The sequence below is a fragment of the Propithecus coquereli genome, unplaced genomic scaffold (genome assembly GCF_000956105.1).
Source record: "Propithecus coquereli isolate 6110/MARCELLA unplaced genomic scaffold, Pcoq_1.0 Scaffold214, whole genome shotgun sequence".
NCBI classification, from domain to species: Eukaryota; Metazoa; Chordata; class Mammalia; order Primates; family Indriidae; genus Propithecus; species Propithecus coquereli.
In genome coordinates, this window is record NW_012146523.1 from 3,947,652 (window position 1) to 3,964,722 (window position 17,071).

Below are 17,071 nucleotides of genomic sequence, written 5' to 3' on the forward strand. Positions count from 1 at the left end.
ACATTCATTTTCCTACAAATGCTTATCTCATGGGAAGGGGGTTGATAAATATGCTTTTCCCACAGCCTTATATTCCCAAGGATGTTTGAGTGCTTCTTATAGATTAGAGCCCCCAGCAGAGGCCTGGCTCTGCAGAAAAATGTTCAGCAAGATGTCCCAAGAGCATCACTGGCTGAGATTCACTCTTCCTGCCATCACCAAAACTCCTGGCAGGAGCTGCCTGACACAGTTGCCATTAACACCACAGCCCCTCTTCTAGCCCAAGCACCTTGGTCAATGACTCCTTCACCATGGGGACAAAACCCAGTTTCTTCTGAAAATAGAGTCAGGGCTCAACGAACCCCAGAACTGCCAGCTAGGCAGAATTATCCAAGGCTGCACTAGTAACTGTACCATCTTGACTTCAGATGGTAAATACCCTGTATTAGGAAAAAATATGGCAAATTTGAAATATATTTTGAATTCAAAACAATTATTTATGGGAACACTTATAAAATTGTGGTTATACTAAGGCTCCTAATACAGACAGAATAGCTTTAATCTCTATAACTAGGGAAAGGGCACATGACAAGTCTCCCTTTCAGGTGCTGGGGTTAGCTAAAGATAGCACGTAGCCTGAACTGCAGTGCAAAGATACTACATCCCAAAGATCTCTCAGAAATAATGATCAGGTTGCAACAGCTGCTAGCAACCTAATGATGTTGAATGCTGATGACTTTTAATTATTTAAGAGGAAAAGCCATGCAACATTTTAAGAGATGATTCATGCTACAAATATTTGTATGCTTGGTATTTTTCCTGTTAGCCATATACAATCTTCATGAGGAACGTTCATGACCTTTCCAATGTTTTTCCATATTAAAATAAATATGAAAAGGTTTTTTTCTATTTCCTCCCCACCTCCCAAGAAAAAAAAAGAAGAATTCCAGAATAGATTTTTTTTTTTTTACTAGTAAAGGAGTGTAAATAAATGAAGAATTACAGAATAGTCTCAAAATTGAAAGTTCTGTTCCAAATAAATAGCATATTTTTTTTGTCTTGCAATTTGGGGACTGAAGCCCAAAGCTATTAATATTTCTACATGATTCTGGTCTCTGCTGTTATAAATGTAAATAGAATTCCTGGTGTCTGAGTTCTCTGGCTTCTCCTCTCTTCGCAATGACCTCAGAAAGAGCAGTTGTTCCCTCCTGGCTCCCAGCCCTTAACCCCCCACAAGGACGTGGCACACGGGATGGAGTTCTGGTATTCAAGGGGAATTGTGTGCTCTGTAAGACAATATATACTTCTGTTTGCCAATAGTTGGGGGACTAGGAAACACACAACTTAGTGCAACCAGAGAGTTGTAGAGAACAATAGTGACATATGGGTGCCTTTATTTTATTGATCCAGCAACTGTGGCCTGGAATAGCTGAGTGGCTGGTGCAAGGCTGCACATAAGTAACAAGGCTCTGGGTACCTGATTCCCAGACCAGTGCCCCTACCTCCCTCTCCTCCACCTACACAAGGGGATGACTGAAGAGAAGGTGATTCTGCAAATATGCTTAATATGGGAACAGGAGCCTTCAGCAGAGTGGCATGGGGGTCCTTTGAGGCAGCCCTGAATAACTTGCCTGCAAAGATAGTGTTTCCCTGGAGGCTATGTCTCAATATAGCAGCTACGCAGAAGCAAATTCATGAGCGGGCAAATATTTATCCCCTCTTGTGACTGAACTTATGCCACTGCTTTCACAGGACTATTAATACATGGCAGCATGATCAGCTCCCATGGCCTCTGTCCGTGACGACCTGCCATTTTGCTGTCAGCATCAGCTACTTTTCTGCTACCAATATAAAAAGAGAAGGGAAAATGGCACTGGAGACACAATATTTGAAAAGAGAAAAGACAGTCAGGGTTTCAACGTCTTGCACAGTGGAAGAAACTATTTTGTGATGTGAGAGTTGCACATAAAACTCAGTCACAAAGCTGTGGTGTTGCATAATAAAGCTCCAGCTACCAAGATAAGCAAGAGCCCCAAGAGGTGGGGACGCTCACAGAATCCACACACTAACACAAATGGCAGAGGCTCCAGCCCAGAACCCCATCTGTAACACGCTTCTCTCTGTCTCGCACGAGGAATGAGTAGCCCTTTCCAGGTTGTAGTACTATTTCCATTAACACAAAAAACAAAACAAAATACAAAAAAACTGCCATCTTTGACTCAAGGTTTAAAAGTAGAGGAATTCAAGCCTGTTTCAAAATAAATATTACCTCAAATTCAAAAGACAGAGTCCTATTTTTTAGGATAGTTTAAAAAGTAAAATTCATATCAAAGTAGATACGCAAAACTTTAAAAAAAAAGGATATGCCTGAAGAAGTTCATCATAGATGATTATTTAAGGAATCTTTACTGATTTGTTTCACTATTCTTAATGGGTCTTTGCTTTTCCCCTGTGTCCCCCACTAAACCTAGCACAGAATGTGCACCTAATCTGAAGTCCACCCAATGGATCATGCTGGCCCCTAAAATCAGGATACTGAGTAGAAAGGACTTTCATCTAGGTCTTTCTTCTACATAATTGATGAAAATTTCAGAAGGCTTTCAAATACTTTCTCATCACCTACTATTGAGCCAGGCACAGTTAGAAGCCCAGGAGTACAGCAGAGGGCAAAACCATGCATTTGCATTCATGACGTTTACATTCTGACAATAAACACAAATAAAAATGTATGTTAGGTGGTGACCTGTAAAGAACAATCAAGGTTAAGGATTTATTGGGTACTGGGGTTGCTATTTTAGGATAGTCAGAGAAGGGTTCTCTGATAAGATTAGCATCTGAGTGCACTGAGAGATTGAGCCATATGTCTAGGTCAGCAAAGCAGAATAGTTAACCGTATAGTCCCTGAGGCAGGAGCATTGTGGTCTGTGCAAAGAAGCTGATGGGGCTGGAGCAGAGTGAGCAAAGATAGAATAGGAGTTGAGGTCAGAGAGATAGCAGCAGCCAGAACTTTCAGGGCCTTTTTAGAATAGGAACAGAGACTTTGAACTTTTATTCTGGAAAGTCACTGGAAGGCTTTGGGCAGAAGATTAACATGATCTATGATTTGACTGAGATTTTGAAAGGATCCTCTGGATTCAGTGTTGAAAACAGAGTATAGAGAACCAAGTATCAAAAGCAGGGAGTCCAGTTAGCCAAGCAACAGATGATGATAGCTTTGACTAGTAGATGGGGAAGACTAAAGCTGAGGTTTTCTCATAGGTTTAGTAAGAAAAATCAAAATTCCTATTTTAGGCATGTTAACTTTGAGCTGCTCAAAGAAGGAAGAGCCCACCAATCAATATGTGAAACAAAAGATGAATTTGCAGCCAAAGAGAGCGTACTTAACAGGTCCAGTCTCTTGGAGCAAAGCTAATAAGGAGTTTTTTTTTTTTTTTTTTTTTTTTAGAGACAGGGTCTTCTGTGTGGCCCAGGCTGGAGTGCAGTGACCAATCATAGCTCACTGCAACCTTGAACTCCTGGGCTTAAGCAATCCTCCTGCCTCAGTCTCCCAAGCAGCTGGGACTACAGGTGCACACCACTATGCCCAGCTAGCTTTTCTATTTTTCATAGAGATGGGGTCTCACTATGTTGCCCAGTCTCGAACTCCTGGCCTCAACTGATCCTCCTGCCTAGGCCTCCCAAAGTGCTGGGATTACACATGTGAGCCACCATACCCAGCCTATTGGTTGATTTTTAGCTGTGGAAATGTGGTTTCTGGAATGCAACTGTCACTTATGGCCTGGCTCTCAGGAGCTTGTGTACTGACAAGGAACTGTCATTTATTGATTTGGCCAGGCTTAAAACTCGTTCTGGTGGTTACCCGTGGCCAAAGAAAAATCAGTTCTTTCCTGGAAAGATGGGAACATTTTCATTTCATGCCTATGAGACATCCAAGTGGATGAGTTTCCCAAGAAGCAGTAATAAGTAGTAGTAAATAAGAACTTGTGATACTTTTCCCTGGTACAAACCTGAAAACAAATTTTAAATGTGCCTTGATTAGTAAAGAACCAGGGAATCAGTGAGGCGTAAGAGAAAAGAGTACTAGCCAAGACTTCACCTCAGGATCTCAGGCTCAACTTTTCTTCAAGACCTTGGATCTTAACTTCTCAGCTTCTCCATCTATCAAATGAGGCTGAACTAGATTTTCTTCAGGGTTCATTCCACCTCTATAATTTTATGACCTTTTTGCGTACATAGTTGTCTCTCGGTATCTGTGGGAGATTAGTTCCAGCACCTCTCACCCCCAGATACCAAAACCAGAGGATTCTCCAGCCCTTATATAAAATGGTATAGTATCTGCATATAACCTACACACATCCTACCATATACTCTACATTACTTATAATACCTAATACAATGTAAATGCTATGTAAATAGCTGTTATATTATACTGGTTTTTATTTGTATTATTTGTTATTGTTACATTGTTTTTGTTTTTGTGGTTTTTGTTTTTTTCCCAAATATTTTCAATCCGTGGTTGGTCGAATCTAAGGATGGAGAACCCCCCGTACTGAAAGCCAATTGTGTGTGTGTGTGTGTGTGTGTGTGTGTGTGTACATTTTAAGTATGAGATAAACCCTAAATAACACTGCATGGGAAATGAAAGTGTAAAAGCTAGATATTTGCTGCAAGTTGGGTGACAGGAAGAAGAGGAATCATTATTTGCTTAAGGACTATATGAGATCCTAGTTTTTTGAGGCGTATTTTCTTCACGTTCTACGTTTAAGGTTGTCAAGCTTAGAGTAATGACTTCCATGAGTCCAGAAGATGCACTGGGCAGGATCAAGACATGAGCTGAGAAGGAACGAGATCTCAGAGAACTTTGTCAACCAGCGAAGGAACTGGCTGTTAGATTTTAAGTACACAAAGACACAAACCTGAGACTTTGGGGGCCTTAATGATACTTTGTATCCATTTTATGGTGCTGACTTGCAGCCCTTTCTCTAAGGAGGTTCTGAACTATCTGTCAGACTTTACCAAGTGACCAGGCTTCTCCTCGCCTCAGCAATGAGGAGTACAAAGGCCCCTGTTGGCCTCTGTACTGTCTGATGAGATAAAGTCACAGAAAAAGCATCTCTCCATTAACTTCATTTGTTTCAAGAACTTATTTAAAACACGAAGAGATTGTCACTGCATCCTAATCCTAACTTCTGCTCTTCTCGTCTCACCTCCCTCTGTGACCGGGTCTGGATCAGCGATGCTGAGGACAAGGTGAAGCTCAAAAGAAAAAGAGTCACTTGCTTCATAATCTAGGCCCTGGAGTGGACATGGACAACAAATTGTCTGATTGCTAAACAAATCGCTATATTGATCTTCTTGGTTAGCAGTTTCTATAAAGTTCCCAGAACACTTTTTATAACAATTTCTAATAAGATTGCAATGCTTTCTCCTAGTTGAAGTAGTACATAGTGTAAACATATTCCCCATCTATACTTTCTACAGACTCATTTCCAAAATTCTTCAAATTTTTAGCAGAAATTTCAAGAAATAGGGGGTAAAATAATAAGGATACCAATTTGTTCTTTTCAGAAAAGTGAGTTAATTTTTGGTCAAATAAGGTCATACTAAATGAAGCAGGTGTGTTTCTTCTAACTAAAATGAATACCTGGGACATGTTCACCTCTACAAAAGTTACGGACAGGGGAAGAGGGATATCCTGGTTATTCTAGAGTAAGAGCACCAGAAAGAGGCCAGCTAAGTGTACCCACTTTAAAATAACACCAAATTTCATATAAAAGAGCAGGGGGTGAGATTATAACATTATCTTAAAAAATAAATTATGAAACTAAGTGTATATTTTATTTTAAATTTAACAAAATTTCAGTTATAACTGCAACACTGCTCTAACTAGAACAAAGCAAGAATGAATTCTGCTAACATTTTTGGCACACTTTTTCTGAAAAAGAATTATATAATATGATCCAATGTTCTTTATTCACTTTTGGCTTCCAGCATAAAGAGGTTCATTTTCATGAATCTATTAAAAGGATTCATCATTTTTTCCCAAAGGCCTCTCCTAATCTCTTTATTCAAAACATACCCTTAAAGTAGTATCTTGTCATCTTTCTTGTTAATATTCTCTTCCTCAGTTGTCAAGTGGTCTAATTCCACCAGAGCCTCATTTGTCAAATTCCACCAGTTCAGGACCCTCACTTTCAATAACTTCATGAAATCCTACATCTTTAGCCAGATTTCCAAGTTTATTTCACAAGTAAGTTATATTTTTACATTATATTACGATATCGTCACATCAGCAAGGAATGGACTAACAAAGAGGAAGCTCAGAGAAGCAGATATGCAGAAGAGTTATTTGAATAGAGGTCAATTTTATAAATGATCAATTAATTAGAGAATATGTCAATGTTGTGACAACTTTTACCTCCATACACAACCTCATAACAACTTGGCCATGGATACCAAGCACCCCTTGTACTTTCCTGTTCAGACAGATGAGATGGAAAAGAGGAGAATTTATTTTCTAATATCAGACTCTACTATAGACAAATGATGTCATGACAGAAAGGAAGGCTGTTTCCATACCTTGCCACACATCAAGGTTAGTTACCATTGTGTAACTAGGAGTTACCTGAGGTTCAGGGATATGTTCCCTTGCCCTTTGAGATTTACCGTGAGGTATTTGCAGTGTTAACCTTATTTGAGTCTGGATTAACAAGTTTTGTCTAGTTTGGATGCCACCTGGCAATTTCATTGCTGAGAATGAGGGAGTAATTACAGGTCAATCTTAGGAAAAGAATCCAGAAAGGAGATGTCTGCAAGTGTGGTTTAGGGGGAGAGTACAATTGGGGAGAGTTAAATAGAAGAAGAACAATATCATCATCAACCGAGCAAAAGTTGAGAGAGATGATAGAAGGGGTAAAACCTTACAGATAAGACTAAATTCTAATCAGTCATATTATCTGGGTGAAATTGAATGGCAAAATACCCTGAATATGTCCAATCTTGTCTACAACCAGAATTGGGCCAAGGACCAAAATACCTCCTCACCCTGATTTCATGCAACCTTTAGTTGTTTTACTATAAATTGTATATATTTACCACATTTTCCCTTGTATTGGGATAGTGGGTAATTGTTTCGCTGATCAGAGTAGACTTTGAGTCCCCAGTAAGAAAGGGACCACATGTCTACTCATTTTCGTACTTTCACCCACTCTTCCTTCCCCGCCATTTGCTTTCTCCCTTCCTTGCACATGGTAGATGCTCACCAGTTTGTTTATTAAATTGAATCTAAGCCTTCTATCCAATACTAAATCTGATGTTTGCAAAGAAAGGGGATAGGAAGCCATATCAAAAAAGGCCCTGAGATGCAATTCTTCTATTAGTCTAATGTTAGAGGGGAGAGGGAAAAAAAGTGTGGTCCTGGCCATCTTAGTAAGGTTATGTGGGGTGAGGCATAATGGAAGGCCTTTGTACTTAAGCCATCTTTTACCCAATCCTGCTTTTAGAATAGAACTGGACTTAACAATCTGTCAGCAGCCACAAGATGACATAAAAGGATGCTATTGATATTCAGCATTCCTAAATTCCTTCTCCTACTGTGAAAGCAAAGAGATCTACAATTATCTCTTCCTAGTTTAAAGATTTCCAGGGACTACTCATGTTAAAAGCCAGTAGCTCCATCCAATCTAAGATGTCCCATTCATCACTAAGAATTTGAAAACGCCCTAAAAAGACATCTCTTAATGTCAGATTTTTTGAGATCTTTTTCAACTGGTTGATGCCAACTCTTGCCCAATTATTTTCCTTAACAATTTCTGCAGCTAGTGCCTTCCCCAAAGTACTGACCTAACGAATGGTCTACTAGACATCCTTTTAAGAGTCCAGGTTAGTTGTCATAAAAAAAATTAAAGAATTTTATTTCCTAACACCATCTCACACATAATTATTCTGCTACTAACCATCGTTCTACTCTGTTCAAGCTCAAGAGGAACATAGTCAAGAACAACTTCAGGTCCTTTTCATGCAGTAATCATTAATCTTTGAACAATCTTTGAGTGTATCATCAAGAACTGAACTATAATCCAATTACATAACCTTGGTAAAGATTTTAGGCTTCTTGTATTATCTGGGCCAGTCTAATACTCTTCTGCTTAAGTACAAAGGCATGACAGATGCAGTCCCAATCCTGTATTGTTTTAAACTAAACCAATGTATTTGGCAGTCATTATCTAGTGCTTAAATCAGCAATACTAAATGACCCCATCAAAAAGACGGAGGCATTAGTCTACCACTTAGGCATGCATTTAGTAGCTGACTCATCATGGAGGACCCATCGGGGTGCTGTTCTATTTTACTTAAAATCAACTATTATACTAGGCCAAGTCAGAGTTTTATTTTGATCAGGCATTAAATCATTGAAGAGGAATAAATTTTTCCCATTCTTCCTGGGGTAGAATTCAGATATGTCAATTGAGTCCCAAAGTGATAAGGAAGATTTAAGGTTCTTTATAGGCATCTTTTCAGCTGATCCATTTGAGAAGAAGGTCTGGGCCTCCTGGGAAGAGTAAAAGGCAGGGTTCTGCCATGATAGAATGTTGGGAGCCTCCTCCACATCTGGCAGCAGCATACCCAGATCTCATACGAAGCAGTCCAGAATGGATAGAAAATTCAATCCTGACTGCAATCCAGCACCAGTCAAAGGCTCACTGAAAACCCTTGATATTCATGAGAGAGAATCTAAAAGACTTGTTAACTAACCATTGCTCTACATTCCCAACACTGCACCTATGTTAAGACAGATCCAAGGGCAAAAGAAGGAATATTTGATTTGGTCCTGAGAAGAAACATCTTTATGGGGCTGTGACTGGATGTTACACACTCATCCTTTCTTTTCTCAAGGTCAAGGCTGGGGCAGCCCATTTAATCAGTCATTACATTGACTGCAGAAACTCTGAGGATCTTGTCTGTGGTGTTACCCAATGTCTGTTTCGTAATGACCCCCTCAATAAACTCCTCCGTGAGTATTCAAACTCAAAATAAAGAAAATAAGAAAAACATTATAACTTGAGTGTTTTCCCATTTTACCTTATCTGTCATAAAATTCAGTGAAATTCAGTGCCTAATCAGAATGATTTTAATGAGATCATCTATAATGCCTACTCATTACCTCCTTTTAAAATGGTCTTTGTTCTATTTTATCCTTCATGTTGTGCTCAATTTTGTAAACTGCTTCAGATTATAATATGTTCTAGAGACAAGATATACAAAACATGCCATTCTTGAGTGAAAGTCTGCTCATCTTTCCAAAGAAAATCTTACCTGCATATGAGTCTATTTTTCACCAAGGCTGTAAAGATTTCCTGAAATAGTTTATGCTGGGGATGTTTGCTGAAATTTCGCTCATTCTTGTAGTTTATACTGAGATGAAACAAATAGAAAAGCATTTTGTAATAAAAATTTTTTAGGCTGTCTCAAAGTTACTGATGCAGACAAAGATCATCTATATTCAAGCAAATATTGAAAGAGTCTTGAGTTTAACATTGTATAAAAGGCAAGTATCAATTATTAAAATAGGAACTAGAGATTCAATTATAAATTAATAGTACACATTATAGCCAAGCATATGTATTTCATTTCCCATATTATTAAATTATTCCCTATAGACATTTAGCAGCTAAAATTAGTTGGAGAGAAGAGAAGGGCATACGGAGAGAAAGAATCATTGGGGCACATTATTTAGAAAGCTGCATCAACAGGAAGAGACAAACTCCCTCCCTTCTCTTTTCCACATGCCTTTGACCTCATTAGCTGATCCAGCTATCAACACCGGCTTGCTTGTCACATATAATTCCTTGATAATAGGGATTTATTAAACACGTCTACACTCCTTCAGCTGTGTTGACTGTTTGGTTGTCTTACATGTTTTGTGTGTGTGTGTTTTCAACAAAGTTTTGAGATATTCCCAGCTTCAGCTTCAGTTTGCTAATATTACAGTTCACTGAAGAGGTTAAAAATATACCTAAAACATTCCACTTTAAAACTTGGAGAATATAAGGAATAATAAAAGGATCACATTGCTACAGATTTTATGATACAATATTTTTGTGCATAATTAGATAGACTAATATTAAGATCTATTCCAAATAAACTGAAATTATATGAACATACCACCTCAAAGGCAAGTTCTATAACCTTATGTTGCCATTTGTAACATTCCGCCTTTGTAGTATTTCAGAGGCCATTACATGGCACCACCTCTCCCTAGCCGGGTGAGGGCTATGATGGTTTCTTTACTTGGATACTGATAAATTGAATGTATAACAATTTTTAAAGTATTTAGTGCTCCTCACTGAAAAATATATTTTTGAAACATGAACCCATGTAATGTCATGTGACTTTTCTAAACTATTCAATTCATTGTTATAAAATGACAGGGAAATAAAATCTAGGCCAAATAAACAAATGATCATTCTCAAATATTTATACTGATACTTCATGCCATTCATTATTTACATGGCACTTAATGCCACCTGACCTAAGCACATTATAAAACTGAGAGAACCAGCTCCTGAAAGGGGAGTGGCCCCCAAGAATGTGCAGCTTCTAGGATGTCCACATGGCAACAGAGGTAAACAAGCGCTGACACTTTCAATGTTAAAGGTGAGGTGCTATCCCTTCATCTCAAAACCTCGGTTGTTTTGACAACCACATTCTTTAACCACCACATCTGTTCACAGCAACAGCTTCTTTTATGCCTTCTCATTACTGGCAAGATCTAGACAGACCAAAAGCTAAGACAAAGACTGGAATCAGCCCAACCAGGACAATAATCTGGAACCACTTCCTCATTGAGCAAATGCCAAATGTGTGTCAGCATGGTGCCCTAAAACTCCCAGGTCGGTTCCACCTGTAACCACTAAGCTTGTTATTTACATATTATTTCTGGGAATGGTTTAAGCACTAACTAAAAATACTAAGAAACTCCATGGTAAATTTTGAAACAGGTTTTCAATTTTAGCTCCTGTGATAAATAAAACTTTGGGCTAACTAGAATAGTTTCCTGAAGGAAAAGGAGATACTGGATTTCTTACCTAAAATTTTCAAGTTCAACAGCTTCTGTGGACTCATGCCACTGACCTCGAGCTCTGTGTCCACCCGCCTTGATGGCGGGCTCAGACTTCGTCATGCTATTTTGGGCACTATCGAAGTTAATGGCTGGAAGCTACAGAAATAGAAGCATAGAGTACGTGAGGATCGCAATTCAGCACAGGATAAAGAAAGTAACAAAATGGGAGGAGGAAGAGAAGAGGATGGAGAGGATAAGTCTTTTTCCCAGGCCAATAAATGACAGCCATGTCAAATGTAGGGGTTCTCCCAGATTTAAGTATCTTTGACCTAAACATTTACTCTCTCTCCCTTTTGCTGCTTTATTTTTCTTCATAGCACGTAATACCACTTGTCATATCTTACAGTTGTTTATGTATTTCCAGTCTCCCTTGATTATAATGTTACCTGGACACAAACAGGAAATTACCTGTTTTTTTGTTCAATGCTATTTCCCAGCACCTAAAATAGTGCTGGGAATACAGGTCTGGGCTGAGGCTTGGGAAAGAGGAGTTTTCTAAGCTTCTCATGTGATTCAAATGTGCACCCAAAGAGTTCCTGAATCCAGGTAGAACACTTTGGTATAGAGTGGAGTGTCCAAATTAAGAATGACTCGTCATTTACCAAGAATACACACTGCTGGCCAGGTGTTAGAGATATAATGATAAAAAAGATTTTATCACTTTTAATCACTCTGAACATCATGATTACTCAATCATATTTATAAAAGACATTAAAATATATTATAGAATTCACCATAAGTAAAAGTTATCAGTATTCAAGCTGATCAGTATTCAGTATTCAGTTTCACTTAGCAATATTTACCTATAATTGGGATAACCCTGAGATTTGTTTCTAGCACCACAGTAAAGTTGAGCTTGGGACAAACAAATACTCTAATTTTTCCAAAGTACAAATGAGGAATGTTCTATAATTAGCTAAATTATGATAGACAAGCAAAACATAACATAACAAAATAAAAGATTCATTTTTCAATAAATTATTTCATTCTTTATAATTATCAATAAAGCTATAATGTATTGTACTTATTGTTTTATTCCATTGAAATATTTGATAGAAATCAGTATAAAGACATCATTTCCTTATCCAAAGAGAATATGCCTGACTTCCCATAAGGTAGTCATTATAATAAGGACATTGTTAGATAGCAAAAACGAAATCCTTCATCATCATATGCCAGCCACAGCTGAATTCTCAAAATATTAATAATAAATCTTCCACCCTGTAAAACTACTTTTCTTCCTCAGTTCAGTCAGCCAGTCCACAACAACCACAGGACAATATGACAGGCACTTGAGGCAGCAATGCTTAGTGGTTAAGAAAATAAATTCCCTGGCCAGATTCCCTGGGTTTAAATCGACAATTAGCTAGCTGCACGATATTGGAAAATTTACTTAATCTCTCTGTGCATCAGTTTCTACATCATTAAAAAAGAAATACTAATAATACTATGTAACTCAGAGTTATTATGAAAATTAAATTAGTTACTATTTATAAAGCATTTGCCATGTGCCAGGCATAGTTCTAAGTGCTTCATAAATACTCTTTTAATCTTCGGATGAACTTGGTAAATGAATAAAATGTGTCATTACAAATTAGGTGAGTTCCAAATGTGAACTGTTAACCCAAATGATATTGAACATAAAATCACAGCAACAAGCAAATTTTCCTGTGTTATACATGAAATGTCATGATATACAGCAAACAGGAAGTGGCTTTTCCAGGCTCAAGGGATTTCAAACCCCCTTACCATTAGCACAACTCCCAGAATACTGCTTGTAAGAGATAAGATAGCCAGCACAGAGAAAGCAAGCCCAGGCCACACAAGGGAGAGGGTCAGAAAGCTGCAGAAGCTCGCAGCCATTGCCTTTGTGGGCAGAGCAGGCAGCTGGTATTGGAAATCAACTCATGAAGACTGGATGGATAAGATGGGCTTGGCATCTGTAGTTGCAAAGTCCAAGAACTTAGCAGGAATCTTGAACCAACCGGCACTCTTCACATAAAAGCAATGTAAGTTCAGAATCTAGTTCAAAACTTAAAGCCTTTTCTCTTGGCTCCCCAATTCCTTAGAAACTGTGTGTCTGACCTCTCTACACCGGGGCATGTGTCAGGGATCAGCTCACACAGCCTCCTGATGAGCACCTGCCCAAGCCTTCCTGGGTAGAGAAATTCACTCCCTCTCTGGTGGCAATATCATGGTTATTTCTCTTACGAAACTTAACACGGTCTAGTACAATGTCTACTTTACACATCAGCCTTTTTCCCTTGAATTTGGCGACTCTGAGGGCAGCCCCACATCTACGTATCATTGTGTTCTTAGCACCTCTCACAGAGCCTGGCATATAGTAGATATTCAAATGTGAAACTGCAGAAAGAATGCTTACTTTATCCCCAGTCTCTTTGCTAAACTAATTCATCTGGTAAACCATCTCTGGATGAGTTCATCCATTCAGCACATCTGTTGCAGATACATCACGCACCATTGTGTGAGACGTTAGATACATAATAAGTAGAATAGCCATGGTCTCTGACTTCAAGGAGTTTACAGTCCCATGGTGAGGAAGGGGGTGTCACAGTAAACAAGCATGAGAAACATGCTGCAAAATTACTAAACAAGGCTTTGTTGTGGTGGAAAGCAAAGGAGAGACAGGGCAGGTCATGGACCAGAATGTCAAGAGTATTCCAGGCAGATCATCCTACAGACTGGAAGGCAGAGAAGAATGGCATATGCTCTAAAAACTGGAAGGTATCTGTGTAGCTCAAACAATATGAGTAGAAGGGAAAGATGAGATTGAAGGAAAGGCTGCATCATCGAGGGCCTTCCTAAAAAGTGTGATCATGTCACTTCTGCTTGGAAATTTCAACATTCTCTGTTGCTTATGGGATCATGTACAAAGTTATAATAATAGATGGGCCTTCAGACACCGCACAGTGTCTTCTAGCTTTACTTATCACTACTTCAAATAGAAATGTATATTCACCATTGTAGTTAAATGCTTGTCATTTTCCTTCCTTCAGATACCTGATTATTTTACTCACTTTATCTAGAATGCCTTTTCCATCAATTCCACTGATGGAAAACTAGCCCATTTATCGAGCACTGTCTCCTTCCCTATCGCTCAAGCTAAAAGTAGCCTCCTTTTCCTCCTCAAAATCCATATACCTACTGAATGCACCATTCATCCAGCATCATGTCTTGCCCTATATCTTAATTATCGGTGCCTGGTCTCTGAACACAAGAACCACCATACCTCATTATGTTTTCTTTCCATAGCATCTATCAAAACCTCTTTTATTTCAAGGCAATTAATAGGCCCATAATGAACTAATATTTTTCTCTCTTTTTAAATTGCAAATGAATTTTATAGCTTCCTGTGGCTCTAAACGTAGGGGGGAAAAATCTGAGTTCCAGCTCTAAGCAGATTGCTTCAAATTTTGTGAAAACCTCAGGTGAAATCTTCCATCAGCTTTGTAATTTCACTTTGCCACAACAACCCTAGAGCAGTTCTTTTTCTTGAATTATTTGGTTTTACTAGGTTATGATCATTCTAACCTTGCTTAGGTTGAAGGGGGCCTCTCTGCCTCCATGTGTCTCTGTCCCCAGTTCTGTCACACTGTGGGACTTTTCTACAGAACAACAGACTCTAATGTGGTGAAGAAAGATATGCAGAAGTACTCAGAAAATACAATCAGGACAAAGAGCAAAAATAGAACACTGGAACACAGTGGGACAATGAGGGAAGTGGCCTGGCTCATTAGAGATTCAGAGGAGGGGCATTCAGTTCTCTGCACTCTCCACCTAAACCCACAAGGTAGATTTCCTCTGTAACCCATAATTGGCCACGTTGGCCCATTTGCAAAAAACAGTCCACATCTTGTTAGAGCAGAAATTCAGGTGAGTGGGTCTTAATCCCAGGTTTCCCTTTTCAGACTGACTGCTGAACATTTCAGAGCCAAATGTGTGGCCCACTTGCATATTTTGCTGAGCATTTCTGCCTGACCCTAACTCTACTTTGCTCCCAACCCTTGTTTTTCTTTTATTTTTGGCCCTGGTTTTAATTTACAATAACTTGTCATACTTTCTGTATCTTTATAAGCTCCTTACTTTCTTTCTGGAACAAGCAGAGCATAAAGAAATTCTTGAGTCATTCAGTATCTTCCTTCTCCTATAAATGTCTCCACATTATTTTATCAAAAGGATAATAGGGTACTCAGAATAATATTTATTATTTCAAACTTATGAGTACATGAAAGTATTATAAACAGAATTAGGCATGAATTTTGTGAACCTCAGGACTTTCATCCAACTGAGGGCAGTTATTTTATTTTTTCTTAAAACCATCTACTTTCTGAATAATTCAAGCATCACAAATATGAATTTTTGTACATGTGAAATATTTTACAAAAAGATATGCCATGTGAAACTGTCAGACAATAGATTGCAAATTCTAAGATTGGTTAAACAGAAGAAAATCATTAAATTAATTTTAAGACTGTCAAGTGTTAATAAATAAGTGGTATCGAAAGGGGATACAATAGATACGCTCAGCATGAACTTCAAAATTGGAAAATTAGAGAACCCCCCCCAAAAAAGAAAAAAACCCCACTGGTGTCTCTTTTGCCCTGGCCAGGAGCTTATACATATTCACATAGTAACCCAATTAGCAAGTCACAATTCAATTTAGCAAAAACTGACCGAGAACTCACCAAGTCTACGAGTATACGATGAACCAGAGGCAAAAGTCAAAGTTGCTAACACTGGGAAATGTATGATCTTGTCAGGAAATAAGACATGTAGACAAGAGACTCCAAAGCAGGGGAGAAAATAATGCTACAGCAGTAAAAGCAGGAGCCTTGGGGAGAGGGGGATTATGTCTAGAAAGAAAGATATGTGGAGGTGTGGTCATTAGATTTGGGTCTTGGAAATAGGTAAGATTTTATAAGAAAGAAATTTGAGAGAAGGGAATAGTAAAAAAAAAGTAGAAGACTTTGATATTATGGCTACATTGTAGGATGTACAGTGGGAAAGAACGGGAACTGCAAGCAGCGCTGTATGCTGAGTCATCTTGCTTACCTCTTGGAGAAAGAATGGGCTTGATGTAGGACAATCATTCATGCAGGTTTGTGGGCAGGGAGCCAGGAAGATTACTTTAGCAGTATGGAGCTAGACAATGGTAAGAGCGACTGCTCAACTAGGTAGACAAAAAGAAAAGAGCTCCTGGGGAGTTGTAGCACTAATACAGAAGAAGGGGCTCACAGGAGAAAAGATATTTTAAGGCCATGTTTACTCAGAGTCAATGTTCACCCAATTGTTTTTTGAACTTTAATTTCCCTTGTCATTTTAAAGTTATCTCAGTGGTTAGAAGCACACATTACAGAAATAGGGTATTTGGGTTCAGAACTGTACTCCATCGTTAGCAGGCTGTATAATCTTAGCAAAGTCACTTAATTTTTCTGTGCCCCTAGTTTCCTCATCTGTAAAACTGAGAGTTGTAATTATTAAGCAGGATGATGTAGGTAAAGCACCAGGCACATAGTAAGTGTTCCTTAAATATGAACTATCATTGTTTGGCCTTTATATGCCATCGAATCATAAGAGAGTCATTCTCCAGTATAAATAAATAGATTAAAATGCTATAGTTCTCTCATAGGTTTGGTTGATATAACAAAAATCATCAGGGCTGGATTACCAACCACAAGAGCTCTTAAACAAATTTACTTAAACAAGTATAATGTAGCAGATTTTGGAGCCAGACTACCAGGGTTCAAGTCCCATCCCTGCCATTTACTAGTTGACAGTGCTAAATAAATGTCTGTATCATTATTAGCAGCGTTGCTATTTTGTTCCCCAAACCTCCATTTATGGACTCTAATCTCATGACTTTCTAAAGCCTTACAGAGGCAAAACCAAAAAGAAAAGTTTAGAGATAAATTCAATCAGAAGTACCCATTCCTTCTATGCCTAATAAAA

The 17,071-nt window shown here is 38.5% G+C and overlaps 1 protein-coding gene across 1 annotated transcript in view; it reads right to left on the minus strand.

The window, feature by feature from the left end:
• The window catches only part of NEK10 (NIMA-related kinase 10), a 225,985-nt gene that overhangs the window by 192,832 nt on the left and 16,082 nt on the right, over positions 1-17,071 (minus strand). The window contains exons 5-6 of the mRNA XM_012644543.1: positions 11,067-11,197; positions 9,295-9,393 (exon numbers count right to left, since the gene is read on the minus strand). Of these exons, the coding sequence (XP_012499997.1) occupies positions 9,295-9,393; positions 11,067-11,197 (230 nt within the window). The remainder of the gene's footprint in view (positions 1-9,294; positions 9,394-11,066; positions 11,198-17,071) is intronic.